Source organism: Leptonychotes weddellii, chromosome 5 (assembly GCF_054177405.1).
Source record: "Leptonychotes weddellii isolate Sample4059 chromosome 5, ASM5417740v2, whole genome shotgun sequence".
In the NCBI taxonomy this organism is placed as follows: Eukaryota; Metazoa; Chordata; class Mammalia; order Carnivora; family Phocidae; genus Leptonychotes; species Leptonychotes weddellii.
This window is the reverse complement of record NC_138373.1, coordinates 36,663,958-36,687,085: the sequence shown is the minus strand read 5'-3', so window position 1 is coordinate 36,687,085 and position 23,128 is coordinate 36,663,958. Positions and strand designations below refer to the sequence as shown.

Sequence of the window (23,128 nt, the reverse complement as noted above, 5' to 3'; positions counted from 1 at the left end):
CGCCTGGGTGGCTCAGTTGGTTAAGCGACTGCCTTCGGCTCAGGTCATGATCCTGGAGTCCCGGGATCGAGTCCCGCATCGGGCTCCCTGCTCGGCAGGGAGTCTGCTTCTCCCTCTGACCCTCCTCCCTCTCATGCTCTCTGTCTCTCATTCTCTCTCTCTCAAATAAATAAATAAAATCTTTAAAAAAAAAAAAAGTATCACTTGAATACTGGTTAACTGCTTAAAATTGTGTGACGTCCCAAATATTTGAGAAGTAGTAGATTACATAAGGATAGGTTTCTTTTTTTTTGATTTCTCAAAGATACTGTTTATTTGACAGAGAGAGAGACAGCGAGAGAGGGAACATAAGCAGGGGGAGTGGGAGAGGGAGAAGCAGGCTCCCCACGGAACAGGGAGCCCGTTGCAGGGCTTGATCCCAGAACCCTGGGACCACGACCTGAGCTGAAGGCAGATGCTTAACGACTGAGCCACCCAGGCGCCCCCATAAGGACAGGTTTCTATTCAGTTGTGGCATAAAACTTTTGCACCATTTGTCCAATAGTGGAAAATACAGTTTTTTTATGTTGTTGCTTTATTAAACATTCATTCCTTGAGCATATTTCTCAGGCATGACTGTACTGAGGTCAGAGCTGCTAGGTATTAGCAATACAGTGGCGAACAAAAGGGCCATGCAAGAGTTGATGGACTAGTGGGAAGGACAGATGTGCTGTAGCAGGGCTAGTCCTGCGGTGGCTCTGAGGAGGTTGCTTTCGGGCACTGTGCTCCTGGTATGACGTGCAGTCCGTGTTGGGAATGCTCCAGTGCAGGTAGCTGCAGAAGGTGCTCACAGTGGGAAGGACCTGTGTTAGTGGGTGGTAGGAACTTAGAGGATGTGTAGCGTGTACCTGAGGTCAGGGGGCCATGGCACTGGGTTGAATACCGTAGTGTGGGAAAGCTTGATGTGTGTTGTTGCGTGGTGGAGAGTCCAATCAGAAAAAGGCCTTGATAGCAGCATTGGACTAAGAAAGAGGAAGGGGCATGAGTTCAAAACAAAACAAAATAAAAAACAAAAACAGATGGAAGTTGTGTAGATGCTGAGGGAGGGTAGTGATGTCTTTGAAATATGGAGTGTCTCTTGTATCGTTCTCTTTGCTCAGGAGGGCAGGGGTTGTGTCTGCTTTACCATTTTATCCTGACTGCTGAGCACTGGGACTGGCGCTTAGTGAGCATGTAGGGAGTATTTACTGGACAGATGCGGGGAGGAGAGAGACCAAAAGTGCACTGGAAACAAACTGGCAGTTTCGATGTCCTATAAGAAGGGAGACTGAAGAGCCGTGCTTCTGGAGTGTGATGCTCCCAAAGAAGGGGAACCCTGCTTCATAAAGAGAATCCCACAGAGGCCTCACCTAGGCATCTGGGTCTGTGGGTGCGCTGTTCGGCTCCCTCACCTCTTAGGTGTGAACAAAGTGCATGCTTCGTTTAACCACATGGGCCTCTCCTGTCAGTGTCAGAGTTTTGTTTCTCACTGCAAAGCCTTAATCACCCCAGCCAGAATGAATTTATTCTGTCTTGTAAAGATGATGAATCCACACATGTCCTTGATGGCTCATCATGATATTTCCTGACCCTCTTCACACCTGAAAACAGTATTGGGTAACATCTGCACTTAGGGGTCATGCAGGGAGGCTCCTCCCAGTTCAGGGCTCCTGCCTGGCATTCCCTGAGAGCTCCTGGGACCAGGACCCTTGTCCCTTTCCTAGGAAGCTCTGACCTCTGCATGGTGGTATCAAGGCAAAGGAAAATTATTTGGCTAGGTTTGCTGACAAAATTGTGACAATGAACTGGAGTTAGTTGGGGGAGCAGCTGTCCCAGAGACGTTGATTTTTCTTTAGACTCAGGGATCCACTTGAGGTTTGTGAGCAAGAGAAGAAAAATTGGGGTAGTTAGGTACACCAGAAAAGAGCTCACCTATCCCCAAAGGAAATGAAGGTGTGAGTGTGTGGACACTGGGAGGGTGTTATGGACAAACAGCATTTGGAGCAAAAGTGCCAAACATGTTGGAGCAGAAAGGAGGCCAGGATCCTTGGACATGAGCAGGGTCAAAGCAGAGGCAGCACCAAGCCCCTGCCTGACAAACCCGTTAGAAGACCTTTGTTCTTCCGAGGGTCTCGTGTTGTCTATAGCCTTTGCTTATATGAGTGTTTGAGATTTAAGAATTTTATCCATCTACATTCTATTCAGATTTGTAAATCTGTGAATTGTGTCTAGAACAGAGATGACAGTTAGATCCTCAGTTACTTACTGAATGTCCATGAAGGCAGGGAGTTCATCTTTCACGTGCGGTTTCTGGAGAGCCTTCCACTTAGTAGGAACTAAGGAGCCTGATAGTGAATGAAGCTGAGCTTGGTGTACCAACTTTTGTTACTTTGCACCACATTTTATCCCCAGCGTACACGTAAATAAAACTCCACCTTTCTGGCCTAATTCTGTCACACAGATGCGTTTCATGTATGAATTAATAAGTAAAATTGTGTTTGATTGGAGTTGGGATACAAATGTTTGTCACATTTTCCCCTAGGTACCGACAGCCAAGGTTTCGGAGCTAAACCCTAATGCTAAAGTGTGGGGGACTCCTGTGCTGCATTTGGAAGAGGGTAGTGCAGCGGATGGTGGTGTGAGTGCAGACTGGGAGGAGCCGTCGGGCCCTTGCACAGACTGCGGCCAGGAGGGTGAGTTATGAGCATGATTGTGATGAGGAGTGCCTTTGCTCTCAAGGCTTTGTCTTTGTTCCCATTTAACCCATTTTTAAGAAATTGCTAATTGGGGCACCTGGCTGGTTCAGTTAGTAGAGCATGCAACTCTTGATTTCAGGGTTGTGAGCTCAAGGCCCGCCATGGGCATGGAGTCTACTTAAAAAAAAAAAAGAATTAAAAAAAGAAATTACTAATTAAAATTTGTGTCGTGGTTTGTTGCAGTATTGAAGAGCCAAGGAGGTCTGTCACAGTCAAGTTAAAAAATTGAAGTAACTGCAACTGTAAGCTTTTATTTTGTTTTGTTTTAAGAGAAAGTTATTCTTCTAATTCTGCCTTTTGGGATAAAATTCCTAATTACAGGATTGGATGCCAATGACGATGATGACAAAAGTCATGAGAATGTGGCACTATCAGATTTGCAGGAGTCAAACCAAACCGCTGGGAGCACTTTGGCTCTGGATCGCTCAGAACATGAATCTTCACCTGAAAATAGTGAGACTGGTAAAGCTATTTTATGAATTCATTTTTGTGTAGAGTGTGAGCTTTTTCATGTTGCTTTTTAAAATTTAGCTTGTCTTTCTCTAAACACTGTGCCTTTGATTGCTTCCTTTGATTCTACTTGAAATTCCCTCTTAAGTGGACATGGAGATGAGGAGTTCTGGTCGGGAAGGTGCCACAGGGAGTGGAAGATCCAAGCGGTTCCTGAAAGGCGGGTCTGGGTTAATTGGGAGAAGTGGAAGGTGGACTGGAGGGCGAGTTGTCTCTGAAAATGCAGAGAGGGAACATTAGTGTTGAAGTCCTTCTTCATAAAAAGGGAGGGAGTAGTTAAGGCTGTTTTCAGAAGAAAAAAAAGAGCAGGGGGAAGACAACAGTTCTCTTTGGGGCCAGGCTCTGGGGCCGATGTAGAAGTACCTCGGAGTGGTGGGTGCGGATGACTTACCTCGAGTTTGGTTCCGCTGCATCTAAACGACCAGCCACAGTGTAAAGCCCCAGCAGACTGTGGGGTGGGCTACAGTCGCATCATTAACGACTGGATGGGGCAGCTTGAGTGGGAGAAATAACTGCCCGAAGTTGGCTAATCAAGCAGACCAGATGCATGTGGAGTGTGTTTGGTCTCCCAGGTGATGGTCTGGAGCTACACTTGATTTAGGGAAGGCCCACCTTCCCGCTGCATTGCTGTGCTGGTCTTACCAGGAGACGGTCTGTTAACACATGTTCTCGCACCTATTGCCCACAGACTTCCATAGGACAGCAGTGTGTCCATGTTGGTTTTTCCCTGAAAGGACGAGCCCCATGATGACCTTGCCTTCACGGTTCCTGCTGGCACTCGTCCCTCCCGCCCTCCTTCCCACCTCTGCCTGTGTCACCCAGAGCCTCTTCTCAGTTACTTCCTTCCATCAGTTCTCCGCCTCCCATGTGCCTGCCTGTTCCTGAACGGATCGACGGTGGCTGAACAAAATACGTAGTGTGTGGAACGCTGTCGTTTTGAGTTTGGGATTACAAACTCCAGCTGGCCCCTGGCACAGCCCCACAGTGCTGCCATGGGGCCCGGTGCGGCCGAGCTCCTGGATAGCCATATGGCGCCTTCTGTTTTCTCTCAGACCCTAGCACTCTCCTCCTCTTCATTTTTGAGGGTATAGAGCAGTACATTGATGTACAATAATCATCACGTATTGGAAGTGCATCCCAGCTTTTCTGTAAGTTTTATTTTCCCTGGTTTGGAGCACAGCGTTGAGTGCATGATAGAGTTGATTTGCTCACTCCTCCACTCCCACACTGATTCCTCTACCAAATTTGGTAAGATGTGTATATACCTGTAACGCCATCAAGATCAGGAACATACCTGTCACCACTAAAAGCTTCCTGTGCCCTCTCCTTGCCCCAGGCAACCACTGATGTGCTTTCTGTCACTCTAAGTTAGTTTGCATTTTCTAGACTTTTACATAAATAGATTTTTATGGCATGTGCTCTTTCTGTCAGGCTTCTTTTACTTAGCTTACTAATTTTGAGATTCACTGATGTCATAACATTCATAGGTCATTTCTCTATTTCTGAGCAGTATTCCATCCCATCCTATGGCACAGTTTGTATTTCCATTCACCTGGTGAGGAATATCTGGGTGTTTCCAGTTTGGGGCTATTACCAATAAAGCTTCTGTGAACATTTATAAGGCAAGACTTTGTATAGAAGTATGTTTTCATTTCTCTTGGGGAAATACATAAGAATGGAATAGATGGATCATCTGGTCGGTTTATCTTCTTAAGAAACAGTAGAGCTGGGGCGCCTGGGTGGCTCAGTCGTTCAGCGTCTGCCTTCGGCTCAGGTCATGATCCCAGGGTCTTGGGATCCAGCCCCGCAATAGGCTCCCTGCTCCGTGGGAAGCCTGCTTCTCCCTCTCCCATTCCCCCTGCTTGTGTTCCCTCTCTCGCTCTGTCTCTCTCTGTCACATAAATAAAATCTTTAAAAAAAAAAAAAAGAAAGAAAGAAACAGTAGAGCTATGGTCCATCATGGCGCCCTCTGTAAGCGCATCACTGGGGATTGAAGCCCCAGTGGCTCCATGTCCTCATCAACACTTGATGTGATCGGTCCTTTAATTTAGCCATTCAAAAGGTAGGTAGTTGAATCTTACTGTAGTTTTAATTTGTATTTCCTAATGACTAATAGTGTCAAACATCTTACCATATGCATTTGCCATTTTGGTGAAGGGTCTGTTCAGGTGTTCTGCCCATTTTTGTATTGGGTTGTTTCATTACTGAGTTTTGGGAGTTCTTTATATGTTTTGTACACAAGTCCTTATCAGATTTATAATCGCAAATACATTCTCTCAGTCTGTGGCTTGTCTTTTGTTGTTCTAACAGTATCTTTTGAAAAGTAGTAGTTTTAAATTTTGTAGATAGTCTAGTTTATCAGGTTTTTTTTCTTTTATGGATCTTGCTCTTGGTTTTGTACCTAAGAAATCTGTGCTTAATCCAGAGTCACAAAGGTGTTCTCCCAGAGGTTGTATTATTTTAAATTTTACATTTTTAAGGTCTGTGGCTCATTTTAAATTAATTGTTGTATATAGTGTGAGGTACAGCGGCAGAGTTTTTTGTTTTTGTTTTTGTTTTTTTTTTTACTTGTGTAGGTATGCAACTGTTGTATCACCGTTTGCTGGAAAGACTCCCCCTTTTCCACTGAGCTGTCTTTGTGTTGTCATCCGGATCATTTGTCCCGACATGTGTCAGTTTATCTCTGGGACTGTGTCTTTCTTTTCCACCCATCTGTTAAATCTGTGTTCACACAGTGCCATACTTGTGATTACTGTAAGTATTTCTTATAATTTTTTTTTTTAAGATTTTTTATTTATTTGAGAGAGAGAATGAGAGAGAGAGAGAGCACATGAGAGGGGGGAGGGTCAGAGGGAGAAGCAGACCCCCTGCCGAGCAAGGAGCCCGATATGGGACTCGATCCCGGGACTCCAGGATCATGACCTGAGCCGAAGGCAGTCGCTTAACCAACTGAGCCACCCAGGTGCCCTACTGTAAGTAATTCTTAAAAGCAGGTGGTGGGGCACCTGGGTGGCTCAGTCGTTAAGCATCTGCCTTCGGCTCAGGTAATGATCCCAGGGTCCTGGGATCGAGCCCCACATCGGGCTCCCTGCTCCGCGGGAAGCCTGCTTCTCCCTCTCCCACTACCCCCGCTTGTGTTCCCTCTCTCGCTATATCTAGCTGTCAAATAAATAAAATCTTAAAAAAAAAAAACCAGGTGGTGTTAGCTTTCCAATTTTGTTCTTTATCAGAATTATTTTGGCTATTCTAGTTCCTTTTCATTTCCATACAAGTTACAGTGACCTAGTCAGTATCTCCAAAATGGTGAGATTTTTATTGGGATTGCATTGAATCTATAGAGTTGTTGGAGAAAAACGACATTTTAATGTGGTGAGCAAGAGCTGTTGTATTGTCTCCACTTGGTTAGGTCTTCCTTAATTTCTCTTGGCTGTATTTTTTACTTTTCAGTGTACTGGTCTTCCACATCTTTTGTACTTAAGTATTTTATATTTTTTTGGTGCTGTTGTGATTTTTAAAAAAATTTGATTTGGAATTATATAGAAATATAATTTTTGTATATTGATACTCTCTGGAAGCCTGTTGAGCTCACTAGTTGTAGGAACTTTTTGTGGAATCCATTGTATCTTCTACATAGACAGTCATGTTACATTCAGCTTTATTGTAAATACATTCAGCTTTATTTCCTATCCAATCTGGTACCTCTTTCTTTCTTTCTTTCTGTCTGTCTTTGCCTCTTTTTTGTCTTGCCTGATTGCCCTGGATAGAGCCATCATTACAAAGGTGAACAGAGGGGTACCTGGCTGGCTCAGTCAGTGGAGTGTGTGGCTCTTGGTACGGGGTTGTGAGTTCAAGCCCCATGATGAGTGTAGGGATTACTTAAAAATAAAATCTTGAAAAAAAATTTTAAAAACAAAGGTGAACAGATCATGAGAGCAGACATCTGACTGATCATAGGGGAAAAACATTCCATTTTACCAGTAAGTATAATGTTAGTTTTGGTTTTATGTACTTGACCTTTATCAGGTTCATGAGGTGCCCTTCTCTTATGTTTGCCGAGAGTTTTTATAAGGAGTGGTTGTTGGAATTTGTCATGGTTTTGTCTCCATCTGTGGCAATGATCATACTTTTCTTTTAGTGTTAGGATGATTTTTCATGAATTCAGTACACCTTACATTCCTGGGATAAGCTTCACTGGGTCATGATGTAACACACTTTTGATTAGTTGTTGGATTTAAGTTGGCCAGAATTTTGCATAAAATTTTCATACCTGTGTTCATGAGGGATGTTGGTCTGTAGTTTTCAATGTATTCTCTCCTATGCGATTTTTTTGGAAGAGGTTATCATTTCTCTTTTAAATGAAGAGGTGGAGCCATCTGGGCCTAGGGTTTTGTGTGAGGGAAAGTTTTCAGCTACAGTTTTTGTTTGTTTGTAAGTAGGCTCCACACCAGCGCGGAGCCCAGTGTGAGGCTGGAACCTACAACCATGACACCAAGACCTGAGCCAAAGCTGGAAGCTGGACACTCAACCGTCTGAGCCACCCAGGTGGCTCTACAGTTGTTTTTTTTTATGTAGGGCTACTCAGGTTGTCTGTTTCTTCCTGAGGCAGTTTGTTACTTGGGTCTTAACAAAGATTCAGTCCACTTCATCTAAAGTGTCAACTTGGTTGCTTCGAATTGCTCATAATACTGTGTTTATTCACCCGCTGTAGGATCTGTAGCTATGTCACATAATTTATTATTATTATTGGTAATTCATGTCCACTCCCCCTCCCCCGTAATGAATCTGTGTAGAGGTTTGTCAGTTTTGTTGATGTCTGAAAGAACCAGTAGTTGGTTTCATTGTTTTTCTCCTTCCTGTTTCCTTGGTTTTCTTCTGATCTGTATAATCTACTTTCTCTTCATTACTTGGGGTTTAATTTTTTTTTCCTAGTGTCTTGCAGTGGAAACCAAACTCATTGATGGGAAGCATTTCTTCTTTTCTGAGGTAGCTATTTACTTCCATAAATCTCCAAAGTACTCTTTTAGCACAGTCTCACAAATTCTGATATATTGTGGGTGTGGTTTTAAAAAAAAATTCAGTTCAGAATTGTCTCCGATTCCTTTTTTATTTATTTTTTCTTTGATCCATGGGTAATTTAGAAGTCTGGTATTTAGTTTCCAAATATTTGGGGATTTTCCAGGGAACTTTCTTTTATTGGTTTCTATTTTAATCTCCTTACAGTCATGGGACATAATTCGTATGACTTGAATCCCTTTAAATTTATGAAGATTTGTACTGTGGCCCAGAATCTGGGCCATCTTAGTACATGTTCCCTTTGCCCTTGAGAAGAATGTGTATTTCGCTCTTGTTAGGGGGATGCTCTGTAGTTACCACTTCTGGTGGTCTTCATTCGTTTGTGTAAATCCAGACTTCCTTCTGGTATCCTTTTGCTTCCACCTAAAGGACCTGAATGTTTCTTGTAGTGCAGATCTGCTGTGATGGATTGTTTCAGCTTTTGTGTATCCAAGACCATCTTTATTTTACATTCATTTTTGCTTCGTATAGAATTCTCTGTTGTCAGATTTTTTTTGTCAAGCCCTTTTTCTTTATCAGTGGTTTTGGGCATTTTGATTATGATGCAACTTAAAAGCAGTCTTTATGTTTCTGTGGTAGGTGTTCATTGAGCTTCTACAATCTGTGATTTATAAATGTTTTCACCAGACTTGGAAAAATTGGGACATAATTTCTTCAAATGTTGCTCCAGCCCCAGTGCCCCCCTGGCCATTTCTTTTCTTTCTTAATTTCTGGTTATTCCTCTACTAACACCCTTGAAGTTGTCCCAGAGCTCCCTGATCCTCTCTCTCTCCTCTCTCCTTATCTCTCTCCCTTTTTTAAAAATATATATATTTTAAAGATTTTATTTATTTGACAGAGAGCGATAGCACAAGGCGGGGTGGCGAGGGACAGAGGGAGAGGGAGAAGCAGACTCCCCACAGAACAGGGAGCCTGATGTGGGGCTCGATCCCAGGACCCTGAGATCATGACCTGAGCCGAAGGCAGACGCTTAACCTACCGAGCCACCCAGGTGTCCCATCCTCTGTCCTTTTTAAAAATTCTTATTTATTGGTTTCATTTTGGAAAGTTTCTGGGATATCTTCAAATTCATTAGTCTTCTACAATGTCTAATCTGTTGTTAATTCCATCAAGTATATTTTTAATATCAGACATTGTAGTTTTGATCTGTAGAAATCCCATTTGGGTCTTTTAAATATTTTTCATGTTTCTACCTAACTTTTGAAGCATGTGGACAGTTGCCATTATAATGTCTCAGTCAGTTAGTGTTAACACCTGTGTCGACTGTTCTGGGTAGGTCGCTGTTAGTTAATGGGTCAGTTTTCCTGCTTGACATTCATAGTCATTTTTGGTTGGGTGCGTAATGTTTTTGTATTTCTTTCTTTAAATAGTTTGAGTATTGTTCCAGGATGCATCTAACTGACTTGGAAACAGTTTGATCCTTTTACATCTTGTTTTAAGAGTTGTTAGGCAGGAGTGGAATGGTGCTTAGTCAGGGGCCGGTTACTTCCCACCCGCAAGGCAAGACCCCATACTCTGTGCACCTGTGGTGTTCTGGTCCAGCTGGTGGGAACAGGCGTTCCTTCCAGCCCTATGTGAGGGAGGGATGCATGCTGTTTCTCATCCTTCCAGGCAGTTCTTCCCCACTTCAGGGATTGCGTCACACTGAAGTGGTGACATTTGTGCCTGCTTGAGAGGCCATCTGCAGCTCTCTGTCGACCCCCTCCCGGTGCATCCTATCCTGGCACCCTCTCCTGTGCCTCTTAGTCCAGCATGCCCACCGACTTCTTCCTGGCTTCCCGTCCCACTTTCTGAGCCCGGGCTTGGGAAAGTTGTATGGGACTGATGTTCCTATATCTGGAAAACTTGTTTCATTTATTCTGTTTTGTTTTTCCATTCAAAAGCTATTTATTCAGAACGCACCATGTGCCCCATTTACTTGGGATAGATCAGTGAGCATAACTGATGAGAGCCCCTGCTTTACGAGAGCTTACATCTGTTTGGCAGACAGACAGTTATTAATACACACAATAAATAAGTTTGTGATAGGTAAGGTAAGAGGATGGTAACTACAATAGAAAAGACAAAAGCGTAAGGAAGATGGGGTAAGGTTACAATTTTTTCTAGCTTTATTGAGGTGTAATTGACAAGTAAAAATTGAATATATTTAAGGTATCCAACGTTGATCATTTGATATTACATAGTCACTGTGAAATGATTACTATAATCAAGCTAATTAACACATCCATTACCTCACAGAGTGTTTTTGTTTTTCTGGTCTTGGTACGCTGAGAACACTTATGATGTACTCTCTTAGCAAGTTTCAAGTATACAATACAGTATTGTTAACTATAGTCACCATGCTGTACCTGAGATCCCCAGAACTTCATTCATCTGATAATTGAAAGTTTGTATCCTGTGACCAATATCTCCCTATTGTTCCTACTCTCCAGCCATGGGTCTACCCTCTGGTTGTATGATTTTGACTTTTTAGATTCCACATACAGGTAAGATCATGTAGTTTTTCTCTTTGTCTGTCTGACTTATGTCAGCATAGTGCCTCAGTGCTCACGTTGTCTCAAATGGCAGGATTTATGGCTAATACCCCAGTGTGTGTACACATGACATCTTCTTTATCCATTTGTCTGTGGACAGCCGCTTAGGTGGCTCCTTTGTCTTGGCTGCTGTGAGTAGTGCTGCAGTGAACACCGGAGCGCAGATAGCTCTTCAAGATACTGATTATTGCCTTGGGATATATGCCCAAGAGTGGGATTGCTGGGTCGTAGGGTAGCTCTGTTTTTAACTTTATGAGGAACTTCCTTCCATACTGGTTTCCACAGTGGCTGCCCCAGTTTGCATTCCCACCAGCAGTTCCTTTTTCTTCACATCCTTGCCAACACTTGTTATCTTTGTTTTTTGATGATAACCATCCCAACAGGTATGAGGTGATATCTCACTGTGGTTTTGATTTGCATTTCCCTAATGGTTAGTGATGATGATGTTGGGGACAGGACCAAGCCAAACAGGGCTGTAGCTGAGTCCTTAGGGGGCAGAGCGTTTCTGGGTCTGTAGCTGGGGCCTCTGGCAAGCCAGCTGCCTGGATGCAGGGCCTGGCTTAGCCTTGGACTGCACCCAGGTTTCAGTCTCCTCCCTGGATGCCAGAGCTTCCATTGGGCATTTTTGTCTGAGGATGGATGCCGGATTGTTGCTGAGGGGCACATGAGTGGGGACCTCCTGTTCCACCATCTTGCTGGTGGCACTCCCTCTCCATTTCCAGCTGTTTTGCTGGTTGTTCTCTGTCTTGCCTAGAAGCAGATAACCTCATGTCTGTGTCTTAATTGTGAGGACTGGAGCTGTCAGAAGAGTACACCCTGACACCTGGACGTCTCACATCCTCTGTCTGTGACCCCAGAGACTCCTGTGTTCACAAGGGACCCTTCCTCAGCTGTGTGAGGAGTCTTCCACATAGCTCTGTCCTCTCTTATGTTACATGAGACTGCCTTGGACATCCTGTCTTCCTCCACCAGAACTCTCCAGAAGCAGCGTCTGGACCAGCTGCCTCTTTGTGCTCACCTCCCCTGCGACTTCAAGCCCCGTCCAGGTGGACTGTTGCCCCAGCCTCATCACTAGCACTGCCTTTATCCAGGCCTCCAGTGATGTGGTGCCGCCAGACCGAGCGGGGAACCCATGTCTTCCCTCACCTGACCTTGCCGTGTCCTCTCTTTCCTGCTGACGCGATGTCCTGTCTTCCTCGCCCTGTCCTCTCAGTTTTCCTTAGGAAATTGGCACGCCCAGGGGTCAGTCCTAGACCTCAGCTCTATTCTTGGCTCAAGTCTCACCCTTCACCTAGAATGTCGCAAATATTAGTTTATCCTGATTGTTTGCATTGGCATTGTTGCATTGGCATCCTAACTAGGCTCTTTGCCTCCCTCTTGTGCCTTCACTGTCTGTCTTCAGCACAGAGCAGAGCAATCGTTCCAAGATGTAATTTGGCTTCCTGTCACATTTAGGTTAGAATTCTCATGTCCTCATTGTAGCTGGCCTGCTGGATGTGACAGCCACCCTCCCTGCCAGTGTGGCCTCATTCTGCGTGTGTTCCCCTGTGCACTGCACCCCCTGCTAGACAGTGTGCTCCCCCAGATCCCTGCCAGGCCTGCTGTCTCCTCCATCGGGCTCTGCTCCGTGCCTCCTCTGGAGCAGCACCCCTCTGGCTGGCATGTCTGGAGCAGCTCTGGCATGTTCTCCCCATGCCTTGTGGTATTCTCCTTTGTGTCTGATTCTACCTGACTTTATGTTAAATGTTTATTTATTCAACTGTGGATTGCCTCTCTCACTATGAGCAGAGAGTTTGCCTTCTTTAGGCTGAGTAAACAGTGTTGCGAGAGTGCCTGGCATGCAGGAGACAGGACATGTCTGAAATCTGTGGTGGAATGTGAATTTAAATGAGTGCTCAGGAGAGGCCTTTCTGGATAAAGGAATGACATTAGATTGTGTTTCAAGGGCCATTTGTAATTTCCAGCCTCATCAAGTCCATTGGTTTTGTTTTGTTGTTTTGGGTTGGTTGGGGGTTTTTTTGCTTTGTTTTATTGTTTGCTTGCTTTTGCTGGTTGGGGGTGGATTTTGTTAAAGCTCTATATAAAACAGGCACAAGCTCTCTGTTCTTATTTGTTAATAAATGCCCTACTTTGTCCTTACTTTTTGATGGTCTATGACTTTTAAAATTTAAGTGTTTCTTCTCAGAAAATTCTACATATAGGATTATGCACATCTATGTAGAAGTGTATGGAAAACTGTTAGTTCTTCGTGTTTCGGTGCCTTTGATAGCCTGGCCGCCTAAAAATAGGGTCCTCACCTCTTGTGCAGAGTCCAGGGGGAGGAGCAGGGGCCTCACCCCAAACTCCAGTATGAAAATCCTGCTCTCACGGTGTGTGGGTGCTGGGGGTGCCAGGGCCTTACCCTGAGCTCCAGCTCACTGTCTGGTCTGTGACCAGTGCCTCGTGGGACACACGCTCAGATGTCACCCACTGTGCTCTCTGGCATCTTAGGAGACGTTTCTGCTAGAAGCTGGTGCCAGCCTCGGTCTGCTTACTTGGTATTCTCCCGTAGGGTCTCTGAAGCACAGCACTTCCCACCTGTAGCTTTGACTGCCTGGACATTTAAAAGCAAGTTCATAAGGCTCTAGTGTAGAGACTGCGTAGTCCTTATGGCCTGTGTGCTCAGAATCCCCAGCCTTTGTCTTTCTGGCCTTTATTTATCTTTTTCCTTATTTAGTATTCCGTGTTCTTGTAGGCTACCTGAAAGTCCTTTTTGAATTGAGACAAGGTATTACATAAACTTAACTTTTTTTCTGGGAGGGAAAGAAGGACCTCTAAACGTTGGTAATAAATCTTACTCCTCAGATTATTTTTGTAACTATTGTTTTTGTTTAAGGGAGAGGGGATTTTAAGTTTTTTGCCTCTGATTTCCTTTTCTTAGTAGGTAAAATAGTGATTTTTTTACTGTCTTTGCACAGTGTAGATGAATTAATATGTATATTGAAAACATGAGAATCACCATGCTGAGTCATCTGCTTGGTAAATTTTAAGCCATTTTTCCTGAGTTGATCATTTCTTTTATGTAGGAGGTAATGAGTCTCAGCCGGAAAGCCAGGAGGACCCCCGAGAAATACTTAAAAAGACATTGGAATTCTGCTTATCTAGGTAAGGATGCCAATGGGTTTTCTGGTACCTGCTGTCTCAGGTGTTCTACACTAGCTATTATGTACAGATGTGCTACTATAGAGAAGGGGTAGAGATCTGTTGATATCTTCATAGGACATGGAGAATATGGAGTAGCAGTAGTCTTTTTGACATGGTGGAGAACCAAACCGAATCAGCTAAGCCAGTGTTCCCCACAGTTCTCCACAGATTCATCATTATGATCATTACCTGGGTTGCTTTTTGAAATTCAGAGTCCTGGCCGCGACCCCCCCACCCCCAATACCACGGAATCAGACTCTGAGGGTGAGGCCTCAGGTCATCAGTCTGACAGAGACTTTTTTTTTTTTTTTTAAGATTTTATTTATTTTGAGAGAGACAGTGAGCGAGAGAGAGAACAAGCACAAGACGGGGAGAGGCAGAGGGAGAAGCAGGCTCCCCGCTGAGCAAGGAGCCTGCTGTGGGGCTCGATCCCATGACCCATGAGACCATGACCTGAGCTGAAACCAAGACTCGGACGCTTTAACCGACTGAGCCACACAGGTCCCCCCACATTTTTTATTTTATTTCATTTTTTAAAAAGATGTTATTTATTTATTTGTCAGAGAGAGCAAGTGCACAAGCAGGGGGAACGGCAGGCAGAGGGAGAAGCAGACTCCCCACTGAGCAGGGAGCCCGATGTGGGACTCGATCCCAGGACCCTGGGATCATGACCTGAGCCGAAGGCAGACACTTCACTGAGTGAGCCACCCAGGCGTCCCTTGCAGAGACATTCTTGAGTACAGTGAAGTTTGAGAACACATTTCCTATCCTAGTTCTCCCAGTATGCCAAACCCTACAGTAGCAAATTGTTCTGTGTATGTACCGCTCGTATGTTTAGTTGTTCCTTTATCCTGAGTAGTACCTTTTCTCTTGACAAATGGAGTAGAACCTTTAGTTCAAAATGGCAGAACGATACATACAGGAAGATGGGATTGGGTTAAATTGTAATTTTCTTTGAGTGCGATGATAACTGATGGGCCATGTGGAAGATTTTCTCTCAGCGATGGAGATTTTTCAACTGTTTCTTTGGGCCTGCCTTCAGACTTTCACAGAGTGTCTGAGGAGGGCCGCTCTAGAGACTGTGGGGCTACATGGAGGGGAGGGCTGGGGAGGGGCGGGTACCGCAGCTTGCCTTCCTGGCCCACACCTCCCCAGTTAGGCCCCGGCACCAGGCCTCAGGGCATGCTCTGAAAGGGAGAGCTTCTGCACTGAGGCTGTGAGGTGGAAGAGGGGGGGTCTGCACCTCTCACAAGCTCCGCTCTGTCCCTCTTGCGCTACCTGACAGGTGGTGGGGACAGAGCAGCATTGCCCTCTGCGGATCTTGGAGACTGTCCTTGGCCTTCCCTGGGACCATCGTGTCTGTGTTGAGATGTTCCGAGCACATTGTCCTGTTTATGGAGGCTTCATATTAGGAGCATCGCCATAGGCCAAAACCCCAGCAAGTGGCTCACCTTCCCCCGAGCTGCTGGTGCCTGCAGCTTACCTCCCGTGACCCCACACCTGTGTTACTGGTCACGTGTCCTTCTCTGTAATTCTGGCTGCACGTGTTCCAGACGGCACGTGGCACCAGCCTTTCCTGGCCTTTCCATAGCTTTCTTAGCTTTGTGTTCTTTCAGCTGGATTGTCTTAACCTAAAAAACTGTGTTTGTATTTTTAATAAGCTACTCAAACACTTTTTAGAACAAAGATAAGCTATAAATACATTTTTAAGGGATTACCCACTCATTCATTGTGACTGTAAAAGGTGCACTATATTTTTGCTCTCCCAAAACTTCGCCTAAGGTCAGAGAGCTGACAAGAAACAGATGGGGTTGGAAGTCTGATGTAACTCTGAAGCAGTGCCGTGCCTTGTTCGCCCTCTTTGGAAGCGTCCTTTTAAAGAAGGAGTCACTAAAAGTTTTTGTCTTCTTTCTGCAGGGAGAACCTTGCTAGTGACATGTACCTTATATCGCAGATGGACAGTGATCAGTATGTGCCAATCACCACGGTAGCTAACCTGGAGCACGTCAAGAAGCTCAGTACTGACATGAACTTGATCGTGGAAGTGCTGAGGTGTAAGTAAATGGCAGTCTGGGCAGGCGCGTACGTGGTCTCGCAGCGGTGTGGCCCTTCAGGTCCGTAGCCAGTCATTTAGGTACTTGAAGGCAAGTGGGGTCTTCTTTCACCTTCCTACCTCTCTGACTGGCCCCTGTGTGTGGTGAGGGGCGTCGATGGGCTCCGTAACTCAGACCCCGCATATGCCACGTCTCAGGGAGTGGGCCTAAGAAAGGCTGCCGCAGAGAGGGACAACTGCTGGGATGTTGGTGAAATATACAGGAGATGACCGTCTTTGATGGAAAGTACAATGCATTTTCATTAGCATTCCAGCAACAAAAAGGGCTTCTTTAAATTTCAACTTCCTGCTAAAGTTTGAAAGGTGAAATAGGACTGGTTTTCTTTAAAAGGGTATTGTGAGCGAAGTTGTTTCTTGGACATTTGGCAGCATCAGAGGAAGATTTAAACTATATCAGACCTGTAGGGGTTTGGGGACTGTGGGCCTTTAAGGGTGAAGCGCCTGCAACCTAACCACTTTGTCGTATGTTTTTGAAGACACCATTTGACCGAGGTTATAACTGACGTCCAGGGAGCTGCGCTGCATGTGTGTGCAGTGCACGGCTGGGTCAGTGTGGACCTCGGTGTACATCTGCGAAACCATCACTGCCCACAGTTTTCTGAGGGCCTTTGTACTGCTTCCAGTTCTCCCTGCCACCCGGGATGGCTTCCCTGGGGCTGAGTTTGAAATTCAGTGTACAATATATTGGATATATTTTTAAATGGGATTGTTTTTAATTATAAAGAGTCACTTTCTGTAATAGGACTGCAAGTACCAGATGGATTATTTCTGTAGTCTCCCTTCTCAGGGCTGCTCTGAGTCCTTCACAAAGAACACAGCATACATTGTGTCCCCCCACCCCAAATATTTCTAAGTGAGGGGACATCCATCTTGCCAGAATTAAAACCCCATTTCCCTGTGTCAGCACTGTGACTTTCCGTCACTGACACTTAGGCAGCAGTGCTTCCGTACTCTCCCTGGCGTGGCTGACAGGTAGTGATGATTTTTTCTTGTGTGCATTCGACTTCATAGAAGAATAGGTGAACGTCTTATCTTAAAACTTAGTTGGATTTCTGTTCGCAAATAAAAGTTCTCCACTTTCTGTTCCTAGGCAGATTTTGTAAGGTCATTAAATTATTGGAGCAGATGGTGAAGAAATGAGCAGACATAATCTATGAAGTTTGAATTCTGAAAATTATAACCACTGTCCCAAGATAAGATAGCTTTATGCTTTCCAGCATTGCTTTGTTTTTGACACTTCAGAACAGAAATCTGTTTGTTGGATCGGTTGAGTTTGGTTCTGTGTGACCCACTTATAAAGGCCAGTGGCTTTCCTAACCTAAAAAACACTTTATCCAGTTAACATTCTTTGGTTATTGTTAGGAATCCCAGATGTAGTTATTTCTTTTAGGCATTCCTTGGAAACTTGGCTGCCCCGTGGATGATTTCTCGGTTGACGCTTGCTGGCTAGGAGTCTTCATGCAGAGCACGAGGATGTTGAATTGCCCTGTGCGGTTGCTGCAGGGAGCCGCTTCTCCCCGTGGACCCACAGCCCTGCCACCCTCCCCACCCTTCTTCTGCCTTCCCTGCCAGTACCGTCTCGGTTGGGGGGGGGGGGTCTGCAGTTGTAGTGGTACCTCCTATCCATCTGCCTTCAGCTCTTGAGTGTCTGATTGCTTCTTTTCACTCCAGTTGTAGACAGAATATATGTGCATATGTAATAACCTAATGAACAGAGTGTAGTTAGCGTATTAGTTGTAGTTCTGGGCAGGGTGACATAAATAAGCCTCTGTGAGCAGAGATCTCCTGTTTAAATCTTATCCCCATCCCCCCAAAAATGCCTCACATAGAACATTAGATATACAGTAGACACTTGATAACATTTTATTTTAATTTGAATATTCCCTAGTACAACACCAAAACTCTAGTGTTGATTGAATTGCGTAAATTATGTTTTTGTGTCATAATACACGTGGTATGTAGTGCATGGTACAGAATGTCTGATTCAGATGCTTTGTTTTTACACTTTAAATATAGTTGAAATTGCTAATTTAAAAATAGACTCAGATATAAATACATTGTGGTAGAGCCTCACAGTGAATACTAGAACAAATAAAACGAACTAGGCTACATTTTCAACAAGAATCCATTTTAAAATCGTAATGCTGAATACAAAAGCCTATTTTACGTAAGTACAAAATGATAACATCTGTACAGAGTTTAGATATGAGTAAAATAGATAGATAGAACTCTGCTTTTCATGGGTTCAGAGGTCCAGGGGTAAGAGTATAAAGACCTGAGTGGGACTGACTCTCCTGACTAAAGGTGAACGTTTATGGGGAGCACACAAACTGGGGACAAAACTGGGGGATGAGAGGCACGGGGAGTTTCGCCAATCCCTGTTTGTTGTTTTGTTTTTACAGCTTTCTTGAGGTAGAATTTACACACCTTAAATTACACGTGGTTTACATGTATATTTGTTAAATTATGACATCTTTATACACACGTGGAACTACTGTAATGAAGATAATGAACATACTGTCGCCCCTGAGAGTTTCCTCCTGCTTCAGGCAACCACTCGTCTGCTTTTTGTCGCTGTACCTTAGTCTACATTTTCTGAAAACTTTATGTAAATGGAATCAATCATGCAATAGCCTTTTTGGGAGGGGGGAGGATCTGGTTTCTTATAATTATTGTTGAGTCTATCAATAGCTTATAGCTTTTTATGGCTGAGTCCTATTCCATTCAGTAGATAGACCACATTTGGTTTATTCACCCCGCAGTTGATAGACTTGGTTATTGCCAGGTTTTGACTACAAATAAGGTGCCATGAGCATTGGTGTGAAAGTCTCAGTGTGCACAGAGACTTCCGTTTCTCTCGGGGTCAGTAGTTGGGATGGTATGGTAGGTGTATTTTAACTTGTGAAATTGCCTGCCGGTCTCCAGAGTGGGCTGATGCGGCCTCCATTGCTCCACACCCTTGCAAGCACTCGCTGTGCGCGGGCATTTTACTTGCAGATTTTCTAGTTTTATCTCATTGCTGTTTTAATTTCTGTTTGCCTAATGCCTGGTGACACCAAACAATCTTTTCATGTGCTTGTTTGCTCTCCTTTTATCTTTGATGAAATGTCTGTTCGTGTGCCCTCCACCCCACCTTTTTATTAGTTTCCTTACAATTGAGGTTTGAGGGGGTGTGTGTGTGATTTGAAATACTGCATTATCTATGTCCTGGATATAAGCTGTTAATCAGACATATGATTTGCATTCTCCTGGTCTCTAGCTTCTCTTTTTTTATTCTGCTAGTAACAGTATTTTTTGAACAACACAGTTCTGAATTTTTGTATAGTCCAATTCATTAATTTTTTTCTTTTATGGATCTTGCTTTTGGTGTTGTATCTAAGAAATCTGTTCTTAATCCAAAGTCATGGAGGTTTTCTCCCAGAAGTTTTATAGTTTTAGGGTTTACATATTTAGGTCTGTGGTCCATTTTAAGCTAATCTTTGTACGTGGTTTGAGGTATGAATCTAAGTTCTCTGCCCCCTCACATGTGGGTATGCAACTGTTCCAGCACCGTTAGCTGGAAAGACTCTCCCTTCCCCTCTGAGTTGGACTTGGTGCTGTTGTCGGGATCATCTGTCCCCACACTGCGGGTTTATCTCTGGGCTTTGTGTCCTTGATCTGCTTCTCTGTTTTGACACCTGCACTTCAGTGTCTTGATTACTACTCTGGCTTTGTAAGAAGTCTTCAAGTAGGTGCAGAGTCTCTCAACTTTGTTTTGGCTCTTCTAAGTGCTTTGCGTTTCCATATGAATTTTAGAATCAACGTGTCAGTTTTTCAAAAACATTTTTATTGGGATTGCATTGAATCTGTAAATCAATTTGGAGAGAATTGACATCATAACAGTAGTAAACACAGTATCTCTCCATTTATTTACATCTTTTATAATTTTCTCTTGGTAATGTTCTGCAGTTTTCAATGTACAGGTCATCCGTATCTTAACAGATTTATAACTATTTCCTGTTTTTGACACAATTTTAAATAATGTTTTTATTTCAGTTTTCATCAGTGCTAATATGTAAAAATACAATTCTCTTTTGTATGTTGATCTTGTATACTAAAACTTTGTTAAACTCCTCAATTCTAGTTTTTTGGGAAATTTTTTCAGATTTTCTACATAGAAATAAGCTTATTGCCTATGAATGGAAAGTTTTACCTCTTTATACCCAGTCTGGGTGCATTCAGTTTCTGTTTCTTGCATTATTGCCCTGGCTTAAACCTCCAGTACAGTGTTGACTGGAAGTGGAGAGAGTCGGTGTTTTTTGCTTTGTCCTGTCTTCAGTAAGTGTGATGCTAGATGCTGACTTTTCCTAAGTAAGGAGGTTTCCCTTCCATTCCTAATTTGCTGAGAATTTTTTTCAGGAATGTTGGATTTTGCCAAATACTTTGCATCTGTGAGGTAATGGTATGTTTTTTTGTTTTTTAGTCCATTAATGTGAATTACATTGCTGAATTTTCGATTGGTAAACCAACCTTTCATTACTGAGATAAACCCCACTTGTCATGATTTATTACTATTTTTATATATTGTGAGATTTGATTTGGCAAAATTTGGTAAGAATTTTTGATCTGTGTTCACAGGGATATTGGTCTATAGTTTTCTTGCTTTGTGTTGTTTTTGTTTAGTTTGGATATCAGAGAGCTTCTGGCCTCATAGGTGGAATTGTAGTGTATTCTCTTAAGCGTTTGGTAGGATTCTCTGAGGACACCGTGTGTGCCTTGAGTTTTCTTTTCTCTCCCAGATCTGGGTCTGTGTTGGTGACCGTCATCTTAGAGCGAGCTTTGGTAGCGTGTGTCTTTAAGGATGTTTCCGTTTCGTGTAAGTTGTCTAACTTAATGTTTATTAGCAGGAACTTTTTCATGATACTCCCTTAGGTCCTTTCAATACTAGTAGAACCTGTAGTGAAGTCAGTCTTCATTCCTGATGTTGGTAACATGTCTTTGTGGGGGTGGACAGCTCTGAGCCCTGATTGTGGTCATGGTTGTGTTGTGACTGCAATCTATACATGATACGGTTTCATAGACCTGACACCAGAACAGAACATCACAAAAAGGAATGTATGTAAAAACTTGTGAGGTCTGAATCCAGCCTGTCCCTGTGTTAGCACTGTTGTCCCAGCATCACCCTCCTTATATAGACCGTGGGCTGCGGTTGTGGAGGACGTCACCGCTGGGAAGGGCTGTGTGGGGCGCACATGGCACCTTGTTGTGAGTTCAAAATAAGTCGTAATAGGACGGAAAACTATTTTACGTTAGGCGCTCATAGAAAAGAAGAAGCCAGTAGCTCTTGAGTTGTGATCTACATGTCGGTTGAGCTGTTGAGAATCCTTGTTTCATGGTGTTAAATTTATTCTAGCTCTTAAAGGACTTTTTAAAATTCCTGTGCTCCTTAGTTTTGAGAAATTTAACCTGAGGGATGGGTGTAAAACCTTCTGATGGTTTGTGTTATGGTATCCCACTGTATACAGGTGTCTTCATTGTGTTAAGTAAATACAATATAGGACATCACACTGGAGTGTTTATATTATGTCATAACTAGAATGCAAATGATTTGTTTTAATATTTGTATTTTACCCTTCATTTTTCTTCTCTTTGTAGCTTTACCTTTAGTCCAAGTGGATGAGAAGGGAGAAAAAGTAAGGCCAAATCAGAGTCGTTGCATTGTGATCCTGCGTGAAATACCTGAGTCCACTCCTGTAGAAGTAAGTCTCCTCAGAAGGGCGGTTGGACATGTTTTGTGGGTTTTTGTTTATTTCTGTTTACTTCTTTGTTTTTTAGAGGGTGTACTGTAAAGAATACTCATAGTAACACTTTCTTCCCAGGATTTACACACTGTTAGTTGCAGTGTGATTCATTTGTAAGAGTGGTCCTCAAATGTTTTGGTCTCAGAACTCCATTATATACTTCACATTAAAAAATACTGAAGAGGCAGGGAAGCCTGGATGGCTCAGTCAGTGAAGCGTCTGCCTTTGGCTCAGGTCATGATCTCAGGGTCCTGGGATCGAGCCCCAGATCGGACTCCCTGCTCAGGGGGGAAAGTCTGCTTCTCCCTCTCCCTCTGCCCACTTGTGCTTGCTCTCTCTCACTCTATCTCAAATAAATAAAATAAAAAAGAAAAGTACCAACTTAGGCAGTAATTTTAGGAAACCACAGTATTTGATAGTGTCAGAGTCCTGAAAAGTCCTCTACAGTTCCTGCTTTGCTGTACAATGTTACCTGTCCAGACACTTAAACTGAGGTGCGTTGTGTATTGAAAACCCGGTGGTTGCACAAGAGCCTTTGTGTGAGGCTCCGATAGAGTCAGCCCTTGACCTGTATAGAGCGTGGCAGTTCACTGCTGCGGGGACTCTTCTTCGAGACCCCACGAAGTTTGCTTTGTCAGTCACGCGTCTTCCGTGAGGTGTAGGCCCGAGGGACTCGGGCCGCGGACATTCTCAGAGCCGTCTCTGCAGAGGAAATCGGTTAGTGTGTGTGCGGGTGTATGAAGGACACTTCTTGGTGTAGTGTACCAAAGGTGAGGGTTCTAACAAGCCTAGGATAAGAAATTACACCCTTCTTGAGTATGGCATTGTTCTAGCAAGTTTTACTTTCTGTTCAGCTGAGGCTGTTTTTACTAGTTCTATATTATATGTGAAGAAAAAGAAATAAGGAATGAATTTTTTTGTCCCTTTTTTTTTTTAAGGTTCTAAATATGAAGTATCTTATTTCTTTCTACCAATCTGGATGTCTTTATTAACTCACAATAATATTTAACACGTAGGTCCTTTGAAATATTTGTAAGGACTAACCAAGAAGAATTTTCTACTTTTAGCTGCAGACATTGATCTTGGTATATTTATATTATTCCAAACGGCACACCCTATGTCTGTTGTAAAACTTGAACCATGGAAGTTTTTTAAAAAAGT

The 23,128-nt window shown here is 43.6% G+C and overlaps 1 protein-coding gene across 5 annotated transcripts in view; it reads left to right on the top strand.

Annotated features, from left to right (window-relative positions):
- The window catches only part of LARP4B (La ribonucleoprotein 4B), an 86,970-nt gene that overhangs the window by 40,352 nt on the left and 23,490 nt on the right, over window positions 1-23,128 (top strand). For all 5 annotated transcript variants that reach the window (XM_081820500.1, XM_081820499.1, XM_081820498.1 and 2 more), the window contains exons 4-8: window positions 2,561-2,711; window positions 3,096-3,236; window positions 13,957-14,035; window positions 15,992-16,128; window positions 21,822-21,925. In XM_081820500.1, the coding sequence (XP_081676626.1) occupies window positions 2,561-2,711; window positions 3,096-3,236; window positions 13,957-14,035; window positions 15,992-16,128; window positions 21,822-21,925 (612 nt within the window). The remainder of the gene's footprint in view (window positions 1-2,560; window positions 2,712-3,095; window positions 3,237-13,956; window positions 14,036-15,991; window positions 16,129-21,821; window positions 21,926-23,128) is intronic.